The 17,396-nt window shown below is 47.1% G+C and overlaps 1 protein-coding gene across 1 annotated transcript; it reads left to right on the top strand.

Moving 5' to 3' along the window:
* The first annotated feature begins 4,809 nt into the window (after positions 1–4,809).
* On the top strand, positions 4,810–6,330 carry LOC124700829 (glycerol-3-phosphate acyltransferase RAM2-like). Its single transcript, XM_047232898.1, has one exon. The coding sequence runs from the start codon at positions 4,816–4,818 to the stop codon at positions 6,328–6,330; it is 1,515 nt and encodes a 504-aa protein (XP_047088854.1). The 5' UTR covers positions 4,810–4,815.
* The last annotated feature ends 11,066 nt before the right edge of the window (positions 6,331–17,396 follow it).

Genomic DNA, 17,396 nt, shown 5'->3' with positions numbered 1-17,396 from the left:
CCTGTCTTCTCCTAACGGGAAAAGGACACCAAGATATACAAATAATTTTAGAAAAAAGAATAAATTGCTAGCACACAATTTATCTGTTTGGTAGAAAAGTTCACCAATTTATTAGAAAACTGCACTATGCAACATAGGAAGTTAAGACGGCGATGTTACAAAGGCACGACGATGGGTCATTGTGGTGATGCTAGCCCTAAGTCATGTTAGCAGCGAGGGTAGATGACGGTCTACAAAAGTTGACGCTGGAGATTTATCAATATTGATACGGATTTTCTATGCCTTGTTGACTATACTTTCTAAGTCTTAGTCACCCACAAAAAGTGCTTCAGTTGCAAAAGTGTAACCGGAGCGATTTACATTTTTCTCAGTTTCTCAGACGACTTAGATTTTAAAAAAGTCCGTTAACTAAGACATAGACAAACCCATAATAATAATCAATGAGAAATTCCAGTAAACCTAACTATTTTAGAGTTGATCTAGAACTAGCAAAAGGGATTATAGATACTAGATAAAGTTGATTGTAGACATGACTTGAAAACCTTGAGGTTCTCTTTGATTCATAGGATAGGAAACTCAAAGGAGTAGGAAAGGTATAAGAATAAGAAAGGAATGCAGGTGCAAAACTTTCCTTGTTCCTTGTGCATCGCAATCAAAACATGAGGCGCGAGTGAATATTACATTTCCTCTAATTAAGTTTTGCCTTCAAAGTGAGATCCGTATACATTTCCTTCAAATCAAAATAGCGGGGGGGGGGGGGTGGTGAGGGTCCCACGCTGCTCCCCAGGACGGCACCGGAGCCAACCCTAGCCGCCACCAAAAGCTTCTCTTCGTGTAAATTCTCGGCAGCGCTACCGTCGGCCTCGTACACATCAGGCCTATTGGGGATATGCCAACTAGGTGTACCGCAATAGGGTCCTAATTCCAGTAAGCCCGGATAGCCCAAAGATGGTGGTGAGGCAAACATCCCACCGGGCGGCCCAGTTACCGTAGATTCCGGAGGTAGGATCAGGCCTGGAGATGAAGCCGTCGGATCCCGGGCCATAGTTAAAGGCGGTCGGATCCGTGACGCGCAAGACAAGGAATCGTGTATGTAGTCTAGGCTTAGTCGTATCCGGCTAGATCTCTATCTCCTGTAACCCTAGATCCGGAGCCTTTATAAGCCGGATCCTGGGAGCCCTAGCGGCAAGACACAACTCATTGTAATCGTGCACATGTTGCCTTATAGTGAATTATAGCAGCATGTAGGATCTCTCCACCGTTGCAAGGTCTGAAGCTGCGTAACTTGTGTGACCCCGTCCCAGTGACTCCTCGCCCTATGGATCCCGCTCTCTCTCCCTCCGCGAGGCTCCCCTCACTGGAGACTCGTCAAACACACAACGACAGTTGGCGCGCCCCCACCATGGGGAATATGTTATGGGGTTGCAGCCCATATGTGTTTAAAATCTCCAGGAAGAAATCGGAGGGAGGAAGGGAGAGCCCTTGCTCCACCCAGGCCTTGGTGAAGACCCGCTCGTTAACTTCCGGAGTGGGGGTGGAACTGCCCTTGACGAACCTATATGACTTCAGAGCTCTGAAGTTCTCATCCTGAAGAGTCTTCAGATCGAAATCCATCAAGTTGCAGGCCACCACTGCCCTTTCTCCCCCCTCCATGTCTCTCGCCTTAGAGGCCTTCTTCGATTCCGCCTCTTTTACTTTTTCGTCCATACGAGCTTGCCCTTCTATTTCTTCGCGAACCTCCGACTCTGTTGGAAATTTTCCTAGAGGGTTGTTGGAGGATTCGGAATAACGTGAGGCTAAATTTAGGTCGGAAAGGTGAGGAGGATAAAATGATAAAGATGGAACGTTTAAAGGCTCTGTTTGACTAGCTGAGGTGGAATCCGGAGTGTTTTCAGTGGCAAAGCACGTGGAGTTTTCAGACATATTTGCGGTTGCAAGTACAACACTAGAAGACTCAACTAAGAAAGTAAGCGGATCCTACTACTCTATATTCTACAAGTCCGGCGAGACTTACCAGAAATGGCATGGCGGTTCCTCGTCGTCGCTGGTGAAGATGGAGAGCATGGAAAGCAGAAGAATCCCGGATGTGACCACACATCGGCGGCGGAGGAGATTTCCCGGTCAACCGTGCCCAACTCAGGTGGAGATGAGCATTGGAGCGGTGGCGGATGAAGCTTGTCTGGAAGGGTCACGGGCGGCTTAGATCTAGTGGACGACGCAGGCGAGAGGAAGAGGAAGTGAAGGAGTGTGGCGAAAAGTGAGGAAATAACCACGCCTTCCAGATATTTATAGACAAAGCCTTGAGATTCGTGCACCGGATCCTACGATGGGAGCTAACTGGTCGCACTGTTAGATTTCCGCCGCATGTCCTAAGTTAAAGTCGGTGAAATTGCAGTGGTGGTGTTCCATCTGCAACATTCTGATTTACCCGGGAAACTTCCGTCAGCCAAAAAAATCACGGGGGAATTCAGGAATTCGTGCAGTAGAAGGAGCGCAAATTCCACGTAGTTACCGTTGTTGAGGAATGTAATTAACGGAAATTGCAACTGAAGAATTTCTAGCCACTCCGAGGTCGGAAATGAAGATTGATTTGGAAGCCCTTCGAGATTATCTCCGGATCAAATTGGGGCGAAAGCTAGACATCAGAATGGTGAATCTTGAGGAACTTCGGGGGCTACTGTTGGGGATATGCCAACTAGGTGTACCATAATAGGATCCTAATTCCGGTAAGCCCGGGTGGCCCAAAGATGGTGGTGAGGCAAACAGCCCACCGAGCGGCCCAGTTAATGGAGATTCCGGAGGTAGGATCCGGCCTGGAGATGAAGCTGTCAGACCCGACCCATAGTCAAAGGCGGTCGGATCTGTGACGCGCAAGACAAGGAATCCTGTATGTAATCTAGGCTTAGTCATATCCGGCTAGATCTCTATCCCCTATAACCCTAGATCTGGAGCCTTTATAAGCTAGATCCTAGATCCTTATAACGAATCGCGCACCTGTTGCCTTATAGTGAATTATATCAGCACATTGGATCTCGCTGCCGTTGCGAGGTCTGAAGCTGGGTAACTCGTGTGACCTCGTCCCGTTGACTCCCCGCCCTATGGATCCTCCTCTCTCTCCCCTCAGTGAGGCTCCCCTCACCGGAGACTCGTCGAACACACAACGACAGTGCCCCAACATCAAAGGAGCCAGGGGCAGACTGTGGCGATGACATTCGAGCGCAGCTGGGGCGGCGCCAACACCTTCCATTGAGCGTGGACGCCGAGGCGGAGTCCTCTGGTCGAGGCAGCGGCGTTGATCCACTTTTTCAACGATGCACTTCGGTGCAATCCTATGGAAGATGAGATGCTATGGATCTTGGGTCCCATCTAGATCCTCCACCCTCGATCTATCGACCTAGTTTCGGTGGATCTTGTGGCCGGTGACGGACAGTGGTGTGGGGACTGTCGACCTGGCTTCGAATAAAGGGGGTTTGGTCCTAGGATCTCTCTCACGCCATGACAAAGTTTTGTTTGATGCATTCCTTCATTGATTTGGCCGAGTGTCGAGTTCCGGAAGGCTCCTCCAGGGAACTTCCATGGACAACATGGTTGGAGATTATCGGATCGGATGGGATTCGGTCCGCGCGACCATGTTCTTTCTGGCCATTTAGTTTTAGAGGAAGCGAGGCGAACCTTCGCAATATGTTGCCATCGTTAGTGGCGGAGCCAGAACTTAAAGGTTGTGTTGTCATTACAAATTTTTGTTGTCAAATACATGTATTTTGATTATTTTAAATATTTATTTTCATGATTTACACCAGCAACGAAAGAGTTTGTCAAAAACCCGTGTGGTGAATTGACCACAATTAGTTTCTATGTGGCTCCGCCCAGTGACCATTGTGGGACATGTCTTTAGTCCTATAGTGAAGTCATTCACGGAGAATGGCATATAAGCCGAGATTTGAGAACTAGTAATGAAAATTTTAGTCCCGGCGGCAATGAGGTTTTGGTTTGGTGATCCATGGCTTGGAGCAACGGTATGGGGACAACCGCACATGAAAAATTCATAGTCTAAACTTGCAGGATAAAACCCAACGTACGGCCTTAATTGGCTGTGCCTAGCAATATTTTTATTGAAGATATTGCTTTTGTGAGCGTGAACATTATTGTGAGTGAAAACTCATGATCTATGATCATGGTGATGACAATGCTTGTGCACTATTTTTCTTCTTGGAGATATCCACATTTACAAAAAATAGATTTCTGGTGTTCTGTTGGTGAAACCCTGAAATCTTAATTAGCAAACAATGATGTCAGAAACCGGAGTAGTGGTACCAGCAGTACAATTTTTCTACACGTTACTAGCTGTGCAATTGACAATAATTGTGAGATCTACAGTAAACTGCCTGTCCATGTGAGGACTTTCAAGAACAAGGAAACAAAACTTGCACTAGGTGCCGCTTTGCTGGCGGTCATGCCGAAGCGCTTGGATCATACAAAACAAGGCCACGCGCGCGTGTGCGATGCATTCCAAGAAGCGTAGCTAATTGGAGCTGGAAACGTTCCAACACCTAACGACATGCTAAGCGAGAAGCCTGCTTGCACTCCATCTTTGTAAGCTTCTCCTCGATTTCTTCTATAATCGTCAACCTCGATTTGTTTTTTTCGTCTTCTTATGCGTTCCTAATATTAATGGCCATCGATCGGTTCCTGTATATAAACGGCCATTGCAGAACTCTCATGCAAAGCAGGGAAGCGAGGCACACTAGACACTACTACTGGTTGATAATTAGCTCCGGGATACTGAGTTGGAGTCGATCAATGGGGGCAACGACGATGACGGCCTCGCCATTCCCGACGGTGCACAAGTGCTCGTCGGTGGACCGGAGCGACGACACGGTGGTGGCCGACCTGGACGGGACGCTGCTGTGCGGCCGGAGCTCGTTCCCGTACTTCGCGCACATGGCGTTCGAGACCGGCGGCCTGCTCCGGCTGCTGCTGCTCATCGTGCTGGCGCCGCTCGCGGGCCTGCTCTACTACCTCGTGTCCGAGTCCGCCGGCATCCAGGTGCTCATCTTCGCCTCCATGGCCGGCGCCGAGGTGGCCGAGATCGAGGCCGTGGCGCGCGCGGTGCTGCCCAAGTTCTACTGCTCGGACCTCCACCCGGAGTCGTGGCGCGTGTTCTCGTCGTGCGGGCGCCGGTACGTGCTCACCGCGAACCCGAGGATCATGGTGGAGGCCTTCCTCAAGGAGTACGCCGGCGCCGACGCGGTGCTCGGCACGGAGCTCGTGGTGTGGCGCGGCAGGGCGACGGGGCTCGTCGCCTCCCCCGGCGTGCTCGTCGGCGAGAAGAAGGCGGAGGCGCTCCGGCGGGCGTTCGGCGAGGTCAGGCCGGAGATCGGTCTCGGCGACAGGAAGACGGACTACCCGTTCATGCGGCTGTGCAAGGAGGGGTACGTGGTGCCGGCCCCGGCGCCGGGGCTCAGGCCCGTGCCGCGGGAGGACCTGCCGAAGCCAGTGATCTTCCACGACGGCCGCATCGTCCAGAAGCCGTCGCCGGCGCTCGCGCTGCTCACCGTGCTCTGGATGCCAGTCGGCTTCCTGCTCGCCTGCCTCCGCATCGCCGCGGGCGCGCTCCTGCCGATGCGCGTGGTGTACCACGCCTTCACCGCCCTCGGCGTGCGCGTCACCATCAAGGGCACCCCGCCCCCGCCGGCCAGCCTCGAGACGGGCCAGACCGGTGTGCTCTTCATCTGCTCCCACCGCAGCCTCCTCGACCCAATCTTCCTATCCACCGCACTCGGCCGCCCCATCACCGCCGTCACCTACTCCGTATCAAGGCTGTCCGAGATCCTGTCGCCGATCCGCACCGTGCGGCTGACCCGCGACCGCGCGGCGGACGCGGCCATGATCCGGCGCCTGCTCAAGGAGGGCGACCTGGTGATCTGCCCCGAGGGCACGACGTGCCGGGAGCCCTTCCTGCTGCGGTTCTCGGCGCTGTTCGCGGAGCTCACCGACGAGATCGTGCCGGTGGCGATGGAGAACCAGATGAGCATGTTCCACGGCACGACGGCGCGCGGGTGGAAGGGGCTGGACCCATTCTACTTCTTCATGAACCCGAGCCCGGGATACGTGGTCACCTTCCTCAACAAGCTTCCCCATGAGCTCACCTGCAAGGGCGGCAAGACCAGCCACGAGGTGGCCAACTACATCCAGAGGCTCATCGCCTCCACGCTCTCCTACGAGTGCACCAGCTTCACCAGGAAGGACAAGTACAAGGCGCTCGCCGGCAACGATGGCTCTGTCGTCTCCAAGCCCAACATCGACAAGAAGAAGGTCATGGGTTCATGACAAAACCAATACTGATTATTGAAGGCTAAAAATTTAATCTCCAACCAAAAGAGCCAATATGTGACAATATTCATGCTTCCTACTCGCTTTTGATTATGCATGATTTCGTTATATATTTTTGTCTATTTCCTGAGTTGATCATGTAACCACCAACCACGCATCTAGATCTGAAAGTAGCATAATAAATTTTATGCGACCACATACACACAAGCATGCCTTTTATTGAGGTTAATTCCATTAATCTGCAGCAACTTTGTACGACAAAGCATTACAACCTGTGTCCAAATGTGATTTGTTATCGAAGAAAGCCAAGAAATCGAGATTACAACATGATGTCGTGCTCTAAATTTTGATGCGGGTGAAAAATGTTTCCACTGGAAGAACAAAGTATCGATAATTGCACAATCTACCTCGACTACTCATGTTCCCAAGAATAAAATAAAACAACACTATAAGTGTGATCTAGTTTGGGTTTATAATATATTCACATGCATGCTACAAATGTTCGGAGATCAAGTTTGACGCATCCATGTTTCACTAGTAAAATGGTGAATGCCAAGAACAACTAATGAGATTTGATCACGAAGGAGACAACAAACAATGCCAAAGAGACAACAAGAAAGGCTAGGACGAGGGAATCAGATAGGAACTAATTAAGCTACAGTATGAAATTATATAGTCTAGAGTTCTCTCTTCAAGATACATGCTAGTCTAGAGACCTCTAAGAAGATACTAAAATCGAAATGACATATATAAGAATACATAATACATGTAAGTACATAGGTTAATTTCTATATGAATGTATTCTTATGGAGAGACCGAGGGTTATCTTCCATTTTGAAAAACAAATATACTCATGTATAAGTTTTCCCGTATTTGGAGTGTAATTCATTAAACATTAGCCTTTGTATATCTCAGGCTAAGTGTCAATGAAAACATAATATTATTGGTCATACCATTCTAATCACTGCAAGTGTGCACTTGCCATAATAATTAAATGCATTCTTTTAATCAAGGAACCTTGCTTTGGCATGACTTTCTTTTCATGATTTTAATATGCACATGATAATAGAAAATACAATAGTTATAGTGGAGTTTGAAAGTTGTATCAGTAAAATGGCATATACATAGACTCACATAGTCAGTAAAATATAAAAAGGTAAAAAAGATTAGTATAAAATAGGGGAAAGGCATGACTACTATATATAAACATAGCATTGTGGATTGGCAGTGTTTGCTCTGCCCCGGTAAATGAGGTGAGTCTTTTCCTCCCTCATGCACATGCAAGAAACCAAGAAACACAATAAACCTTAAAAATGACAAGAAGAAAGATTAGTATGAGTAACGGACCAGCATGTACATGTTACGTAAGTGGCGGCGGTTGTGCATTGTATGTGCGAGTATATCTCGTTTGTTGCACTTGCAAGAAACCAAATATTCCAACCAAGAAGATCAGTGATCGAAAAACCAAGAAGGAAAACGACGGTCCAACACTTGGCTCTTGCACATGCGCGTCCACTGGGAAGAGTGGAGGCGTTGAGAGGGGAGTATGCGCAGTCCACCGTTGTCGTCAACATCACCGAGATATATATACCCTGCACACAGCTGAGACTTTGCAACATTGTCCTTGTCAGAGCTGTTCTTGATATCCCTCCATCATGAACGCGTGATCGATAATGTGGCACGAAGAAGAAATTCACAGCACGGTCGCAAGTGCCACCAGGAACTTGAAAGGAGAGTGTACAAGTTGGCAATGTCTAGTCTTGCTCACATAGAGGGCGGCCTGAGAGGCGGGTATGCGAGTTTGCTCAATATCGGAATCGGTCGAGATTCACGGCACCAAATCCCACTTTTCGCTAGATGACACGAGAATGAGCAAATATGTTAGGAGCAAAATGGTGTGGCTTGTATTTGAAAGGAGCAACGACATTTTTGCAGTTCACCGCACTCAGTTTGATAGCTTTTCTTCATACAATATTTCATTTGTGAAGCTGCACAAGTTCATATTTTCAGTTTTTATTTCACAATTCAAACTGTTCCGAATTTGGTTCCACTTTTGGTCATGATTTATTTCATGATCACTAAGTTTTCTTTCACTTGAAAAGTCAAGCTAAGTCGTTTGGTTTCAACACATCGGTAACTCGGTTGTGAGACATGTCTTGTAATACCTATCATCCTCTACTAGCGATATTTGGTACGTGCACGAATCACTATGTTACATTGCATGCCAATTCATTTTAGATTCCTAAAACTTGATAAACGAACAACATGAACCTCAAAGCGTAACATATAGTGAATCCGATTGACACAGACATGCATGATGCACAAAGGTCCCCGTGCACGGGACAAAAGCATTTTTCTTCGTGATGTCATATTGATCACCACACAGTGATTGGGAGCCGGCAGACGGGGGGGGGGGGGGGGGGGCTATCGAAGTGCACGGCGAATAATGTAGCTTTGTCGACTATGGTAGGAATTTGTACCTCCTTCAACTACGGGTTACCACATCTAGCATGGATGACTGTTGAGCTGAAATAGAGGCAAAGATGCAAAGCGGTGCCTGATCCGCCCCGCTTCATAGTTAAAATCGGTAATGTTAGTTGTAACTTCTTTCTGTAAATTGGTTAAGTTTAAATTAAATAATGCTTTCGCTGGCTTATGCAGGGTCCCACTTGCAACCCTAGGTAGCGGCCAGTACGAGTCTCTACGTATCATTTTGATGTACTTTCAGTCCCCTCATCCCCTGCATATATGTATGAATTACGACGTATCATTTTCTTTATCAAAAATTTGTAGTCTCATGTGAAATAATTATTTGTTAAACGCAGATATATAATTGATAGATGTCTTCTCAAAAGAAAAGCACAAGATGTCTAAGAGTTGAATTGGAAAGATGAGATTCAGTATGATCCAAGCAAAAGGAAACTGATAGAAAAATATCATCCTAATTTGAAAGAAATGGTAAGAAGAAAGCGGTCCTTGCCAGCCTAGAGAATTTTCTTTTCCATACTCATCTTTTGGCATGTTATGTATCCTTTGTTTTATCGGTTGTTGAGAGGTGCTTTTCAGCATGAAATTGGTGAAACCTTTTTACGCAATCGTCTCAACGATGATAGCTTTAGTCATGATGTTATTTATTATGTGGAGAAAGAAGTAATGAAGCAAATCACCAATGATCAAGTGGTTAAGTATTTCATGGCTTTGAAGAATTGGGTGTACCAAAGAAGTAGAAGGTAATGGAATATTTTAATTGAGTACTATAATTTATGTCATTCTACTATGTCCCATTTAAAAATTAAGTCTGCTTCATTTCTTGTAGGTTCTTGGGCCTTGCATTTGATCATCTACTTTAGCATTCGGAAATGCAAGGCATATTTTCAAGTAACTTTGTCTTTTATTTCATTATAATATTGTACGCACTTTCATTTTTAAATACAAGTTTATTTATTTATACGGTATGCCAAATTATCTATGCTATAAGCTACGAAACCATACTTATATATAGTAGACTGTTGCTAAAAAAGATCTGCTATAGTAAGAGGTGAATCAGCGTGACCCGAGCTCTAGCTCCGCTCCTGAGTAGGTACGTCGGTACATCAGGACATACTACGTACATGCTATCATGACTGAATTCCATATCAAGCCCTTTTCTTGTGGGAATTACCAGTTGCATTCGAGGAGAGGCTTATCAATTAACCTGCCAGACTCTCCAACGCTTGCAGGTACGACTGGACTGGTGGTTAGGACGGACGCGCCCGACTTTCAGATGAGACTTGCAATGGCGTTTTGAGTTCATGGACGGACGCGCGCGACTTGCCGCTCGCGAGTCGTGGGTCAAATCGTCGTGAAGGGGTTCACTAATTTGTGGATGGCAAAGGATACTCTGCCAAGCTAGCATGCATATGGATCGAGTAGCTGGGAGACACTCTTCAGTTAACTTACTTCCATTTTCCTACTACGTATAGCGTGGTCACGATTCAGAAGAAGGTTGTTCAGTTAAAATTCGGTTGCTCCAGCACTTCCTTGCTGTCGTGATTAAATGGCAATTAACACCGCATTCAATTATCGAGCAGTACACAATAGTATTCTTTCCGACAGTATTGATGAAGCTGTTGGTGGCTTGGTGCTAAATGCCCTCGTACCACTATGTACTACGATCTTCAGACAAACCTACCAGACCATGTGTCTGCCCAAACAGAATCCAATCCAAAAATGCAACTAATCTTACAATCTCCTAATGATGCTACTCTCATGCGGTCTCATCTAATACAGGGATGCGCGGCAGGCCGTTCACGAAACAATGGCCTCGCTGACATTCTGAATTCTGGAAGACTGCCAGGGGAGGAGACCTTTCAGGGGGGAGACTTCCATTCCAGCGCCGTGCCGGCTCTGAAGCAGAAGTCTGAGCCGCTCTGTAGTAGCTGTAGTCCCCGAGCAGTAATTGGCAGCGTCCCGTCGTGCGCAGCGCAGCGGCAATAATGGCGATTTGAGCTCTACTGTATGTGGATTCCATGGACGGACGCGCGCGAGTTGCTGCGCCGAGCAGCTGTCTAGCGGTACACAGTGTTCAGTTAATTTCACTCCTACTAGGTTACTACGAATAGTGTGGTCACGATTCAGAAGAAGATTGTTCAATTAAGTTCGCTTGCTCCAGAATTGGTACTCCTGCATCCGTTCCGGTGTATAGGTTATGCACTTATGCACCTATGTTAGGTCGTTAACTTTAGAAGTATAATTATAAACTGTACTCACTCTTTTCCAAACTACAGTGCATATAAGTTTTCTCTAAAGTCAAATGACGTAAAGTTTAACCAAGTAAGGAACTTCTTAAAAGAACGGCAATTGGTATTTCATTTGCTGTGAAAGCATCCGCTGCTGGCAATGCAATCAAAGTCGAAGCTCTTGATGCAATATAGACGAGCTTGCGTAGTCCTTGAGAGATCTTCTTTCTCGCTTTATTTACTTTACAGGAGAATGGAAAAAACAAGACATATATATAGTCAGCTTAACCTAACCATAAATGTAAAAAGCCGAAGGCCAATGACACTAGCTAACCAATAAGCATAGACTGCAAGGGAAGATAATCATGATGTATATTTTTATATAGTGTACATTTGGTGTAGATAATTTTCTCAATAAACTCGGTCAAACTTTAGATCATCTCACTTTCACAATCTTGTATGCACTACACAGTGGCAAGTAGGGAGTACCGAGTATAACTTGAAATTTCTATTATTAGAAAGTATACCATCTTATGTTGGTTAAATTGATGATCTTGAGATACAAGCAAGACCTCTATCTTTCAAAAAAAAAAATATCTTTGTAGGTGTGGTTCTTATCCTATGATTGATGAAGAAATGATATGATAAGAACCACATTCTTGTTTGTGAAATTCTATGTCAATGGGTTTGAGGGGTGACATCAAACATTTACTAGAGACCCTACAGCCACAACACACTGTAAAGCTTATTGAATGTCCAAGGTCATGGAAAAGGAAGTAGATGATAAACTTAAACAACAAGCAAACAAATCTCTAAGTATTCAGGGTACATCAAAAACACTTCAGCATTTCACTGTACCGGTCCTCCAAAATACAGACCTCCTGCTTTTACTACTGAAATGCTCATTACGAAGTTCAAAGGTAAATGGTTTCAGGAAGTTGAAAGAAAATTCAGAGAACCAGGTCTTTACAAAGATTGTGCAGCTTGTGCTGCTAAATGGTATTTTTGGTCATAAGAGCAAAGTAATATAAAATTTTGAATTTCATGTTAAATACTGCAAGGCTCAACAACCACACAACATTTGAATATCTTAAGTGTTCCCATTCACCTGAGCTAGACCAGCCCGAAGAAGAACAAGTGATGCAAATATCACTACCAAGTAGTGCACGGCTCAATAACCACTGAAACTTTTACACTGCCCATGTGTATTAGTGGTAATATGTAGGTTAGCATTTGTGGGTACTGGAACCAGTCATACATTTACGGATTTGTAATTCTTTACTATAACTTCATGAACTGTTATCAACACACCATTACAAAAAATATCGGATGCTGGAGGTGCTACACTCCACCCTAGAGCAATTATTCCAGACAGTGTATTTGATATCTAGGGCACATTTTTCAAAATCTTGCCATTATATGAATATGATATCATACTAGGTTGTGATTGACTTCAACATTGGAGAAATGAGCATCATGCTGAACGATACTCACCCTATTATCTTCTCTGTGACTGTGAATGCATCGCTCCCATGCACCAAAATTGATCAGCCCGCTAGAATCAACCAAATCCTTTCACAAGGAGCAGCTGGCTATGTCATTTAATTTTGATTACTCCACCTGGACAAGAACTCTGCTCCTACTGATCCTGAAATACAGTTTGTTATAGAATTGTTTCCTGAGGTTTGCTCTACTTGATTACTAAAAATCTCTTGCTCACTCTGTCTATGAATCCCTCATGCACGGATGCACCCATTCAAATATTTTGCATTTTCTATATGAACTCATCTAAGGGTAGAGTTGGGATAGTTCATGCCTTTTTCAGTTTATGTCTGGATGAACTGGGTGTCTAGAAAGTACAAATATATGAGCTTAAGTGAAACTTTTCCAATTTAACAATGTCTATGAAAATATTGACAACAACAAATTAGTTTCACCACAAAAATTTTGTGTGCTATTTTTTTAATGCTGTATATATTAGTATATTTTCTATAGACATGGTCACATAGAGTAGTTTGATTTAAGAGAAAGTTAAATGTTGTTCGTTTGAAATTTGAAACAAGGGAGTACTTATTATAAAAAAAATGCATTACCCACCAATTATGGCTGAATTTTTACACCTGGAACACAGAGCTTAGCTCGAGTCAATCAAAATCAAAATGTATACTTTATTATCATGCGAACCCAATGCAATTTATTTAACCTAGCATATCGTAGAAAAGAAAAGTAAAAGAATAAAACATTCAACATGTTCTTCCTCCAATTATGCGGCGAAGCCGAGACATGAGGAAGCTAGGCCAATCAATCTCCATGGGCACGGCAATGAGGTTGGGATCATAAAACTCGTCTTCCATCTCCTCCATTGCTCTACCTTCGAGGTGCAAAACATGGGCACGCTGGTGGCAGTCCATCATGAGCAACCTACGGCTCCTTGCGCCCAAACATATCATCCGCGCTCCTTCAAGCGGCAGCCTTAGCTTCAGTACCTTAGCGCGGATCCAACTTACAGTACCATCCTTGTCTCTCTGTTGCTGCTCCCAGATCTCAAACCGACGGTCTCCGTCGTAGGTGCATAGTGACAACAGCGTCCCATCGGCTGTGGTTGTAAGCCGAATTTCTTTGTGGTGCTTCCCTGGGATCTCGAGCAGCACTACGGCAATGTGGCCAGTTTCAGAATTGATACGGAGGATGTAGATCAATTCCGATGACTTCTTGAATAACCAGTGCGCTACACCGCCATGGCACACGGCGGCGTCCGCGTGGGCAATAGTGGCACCGTCGAGGCTGTACTTCACATGTCCAGGGAACTTGGTAGGAGCGTTCCAGCTTGGCTGGCCAGACGAGAAGGCGTGAAGAATGCATCCTCTGGAAACCTCCTCTACTACTGTCCTGAAAACAAGCACTCTGAAGCGGCTCGGCGACGACGATGAGGAACGATCGCCGGTTACTGCAATGGCGTAGCCTAAGAAGTAGCGAGGTACGCTCACCCTTAGCGCGGGTAGCACGTCCCACGTGGCGGCGAGCAAATCGCACACGGCGAGCTGCATGGTGCCGGGCTCGCGCGGGCGCAGGTGCACGAGGAGGAGGCCGTGGTGCGAGGCGAGCGGCTGCACCGAATCTGATACGCCGGGGGCGTCGGGGACGAATGAGCTGAGGAGGCGGCGGCCGGAGCCGAGGGCCGATCCCGGCCCCGGGACGAAGGAGACCCCTTCTCCCCGGCGCCATTCGTTGGTGAACACGCCGACGAAGGAGCGGTTCGGGTCCGGCCAGAGGCGGCGGAGGACGGCGGGCTCGGCCGCTAGGGCGCGCCACCGCCTGCACGTGGCGGCGCAGCGGACGAGGGTGGATGGCTCCTCCAGGCGCGCGAGGATCTCCCGTATCGCGTCTTCCGAGGGCGCGGCGCCGGCGGTGGCGGCCACCGTCGTGTCCGCCATCTTCTGCAGGGCCGGGGACGGTATGTGATCGATCGACCGAGCAATGCGCGGTTAGGGGTTTAGCTGTTGAGATTGATTTATCCATGCACGCATGCGATCAGCATTATTGTTGGAGATACGCACGCTCAACAATCTTTTGAGCTTCTGCTTATGCATTCTTTTCTGTTTCGGTGGGAAGAAACTGTGGTGGCTAGAAGCTTATAGAAGCTAGTTACTTCTATTCTTTTGGGCTTCTAGAATTATAGCTCATTTGTTGTGGTGAGTTGTAAAATGTCTATAAAGCCCCAAGATTTGTTGTGTGCTTTAAATAAGTAACGATAACATATATGCCTTGCTTTTTAGTACATAATGAAGTAGAATTGAATCAAGAAAATTATGAAAAGTTGGACGCCAATAAAAACATGGTGTATCCGAAACTGCTGCCTCTGGACACATCTGCACATATCGTGGAGAAGGAGGTCGTTGGGGGAGTTGGAGCAGCACGAGATCCAGGTGCGCGTCGGTGGGGAAGGTCACCGGTTGGGGAGGATGAGATCGATGGTCGGCCGGCGGGGGCTGAGCAGAGACCTCGGCGGCGACGAATGCAGAGGCGGGCGGCGGCGTATGCAGAGGCGGGCGGCGGCGGACGCATAGGCCGGCGGCGGCGGACGATGCTGGGCGAGAAAAGGAGGGATGCGTGGGGGCGGGGAGAGGGGGCGGCGGCGTTGCTGCTCTGCGAAGCTGCCGTGAAGAGGGCGGGGTCGCTGTTGTGAAGCAGCGGCGGCGGCGCAACCCTAGCTCGGGGTCAAGAACGCCATGGGGGAGCTCTGGGTTGGAGCGCGTGGGGGATTTTCGGGTCTTCCTGGGTACTCAGTCCTCACCGGTCTAGTTGATTTTTCTTTTTCCTTTTTTTCTTTCTTATCAATTGCCGAAACGGTATTCTCTGGAATGGCAGTCTTGCGGTAAATAGAACCAACGAAAATGCTAAAGTTGCATACCGATTCGGGTTCTTGGGGAGAAGCTCGGGAAACTCCGGCGAAACTGGTAGCCACCAGTTTCTCGCTACACACAGGATATGGGCTTCACGGTGGGAGGGAGCTGTGCAGAAACTGCCCTCATCTTTTGGGCTTCAGCGATTTGGGACCTATAAGCTGTGATAGAAGCCCAAAAGAAGTCACCCTCATTGGGACTTGTCCACGTGCTCGGCGAAGACGATCACACGTGCACGGCGCGCGGCAAGCTTCATTGGGACTGAATTCTGAAAGACTGCCACATTCTGAATTCTACTGTCCACGTCCACGGTCACGTCCGTCCTACTGCGCCACATTCTGAATTCTGAAAGACTGCCAGGCGCCGGAACAGACCTTCAGGCAGGGGGAGAGTAATTCGCAGCGCCCCGTCGTGAGCAGCGCAGCGGCAATAATGGCGATTTGAGCTCTACTGTATGTGGATTCCATGGACGGACGCGCGCGAGTTGCTGCGCCGAGCAGCTGGCGAGCACATTCTTCAGTTAATTTCGCTCCTACTACTACTACGAATAGTGTGGTCACGATTCAGAAGAAGATAGTTCAATTAGTTTAATTGCGGGTGCAACTAGTTGCAAATGAGAGTTTCCCCAGAATTGTTACTATTTCATCCGTTCCTGTGTATAGGTTATGGGCGCGTGTGGTAGGTTGCATTGCATGCGATTCGTGGTTCTTTGCGCTAGCGAGATGAGACTCTCATCCCGTTCCGGATAATCTCCGGTACACAAATCGCACATTGTTTGATTATCTGGGTTGCATCGGGTGGCACCCAACTGACATTTTGATTAGTTGGTCGCATGGTTTTCCTAGCCTCACCTATATGGCAACATGATGATTTTACCTCACCTATCACAAGACCACCATGGCACCGCCGTTCACAAGCTTCGGCACGTCAGCGATGGCACCACCGGTCACGTCGGTCAAAAGCATCACCACGTCGCCGACCACAAAGACGAAGACCACCATGACACCGTCGGTCACGCCGGTTACAAGCATGGACACGTCGCCGACCACGAAGATGAAGACCACCATGGCACCGTCGGTCACGCCAGTCACAAGCATGGACACGTCGCCGACCACGAAGACGAACAACATCATCGGTCACGCCGGTCACAAGAATCACCATGTCGCCGACCACGAAGACGAAGACCACCGAGGACACCGCCGGTCACGCCTGTCAAAAGCATCACCACGTCGCCAACCACGAAGACGAACACCACCATGACACCGTCCGTCACAAGCATCACCACGTCGTCGACCACGAAGACGAACATCACCATGACACCGCCGTTCACGCCGGTCACAAGCATGGGCACATCGCCGATCACGAAGACGAACATCACCAAATGCCCGTGCGTTGCATCGGGAGAAAAAAAACTCAGAAAACACTTACCGTTGATTATATTTTCCTAATCATAAGAAACATGACAAATTCTAAGAGCCTATCGTTGCACCAGCATGTAATACCGCAGACTTGTAATAATGGTGGATGACATCCTCTACATAAATTTTACTAAGATATGAATCCAAATGAATTTATAGCTACGGTTTTTCTTTTTACCGGAAATGAGGAGTATCACTTTATTTTTTTACACATGAAAAATATCAGTACTTAAAATTATATTTTATCGATGAGGAGGCTGCTACTCTCTCAAAATATTGTTTTTTGGCCATGCTAAGGTCAAAAATAAATTTTAAAAACATCAAATCCAAATTCCTACATGCAGAACTGTCTACGTTTGATCATGAATACAGCCTCTTTTTTTAGAGAATGAACATTGTATGTGGTAAACTTGGCGGAGGCGACATCAAGATTTTCCCACTTCATAAACCGATCAGCAACACAACTTGGTTTAAACTGCGATTTTTCCACTTCATAGGTCGTAGCGTCAGGCCGATCAACTGAT

Source organism: Lolium rigidum, chromosome 3 (assembly GCF_022539505.1).
Source record: "Lolium rigidum isolate FL_2022 chromosome 3, APGP_CSIRO_Lrig_0.1, whole genome shotgun sequence".
Classification (NCBI taxonomy): Eukaryota; Viridiplantae; Streptophyta; class Magnoliopsida; order Poales; family Poaceae; genus Lolium; species Lolium rigidum.
The sequence above is the reverse complement of the archived record's forward strand: the minus strand, read 5'-3'. Positions and strand labels throughout refer to the sequence as shown.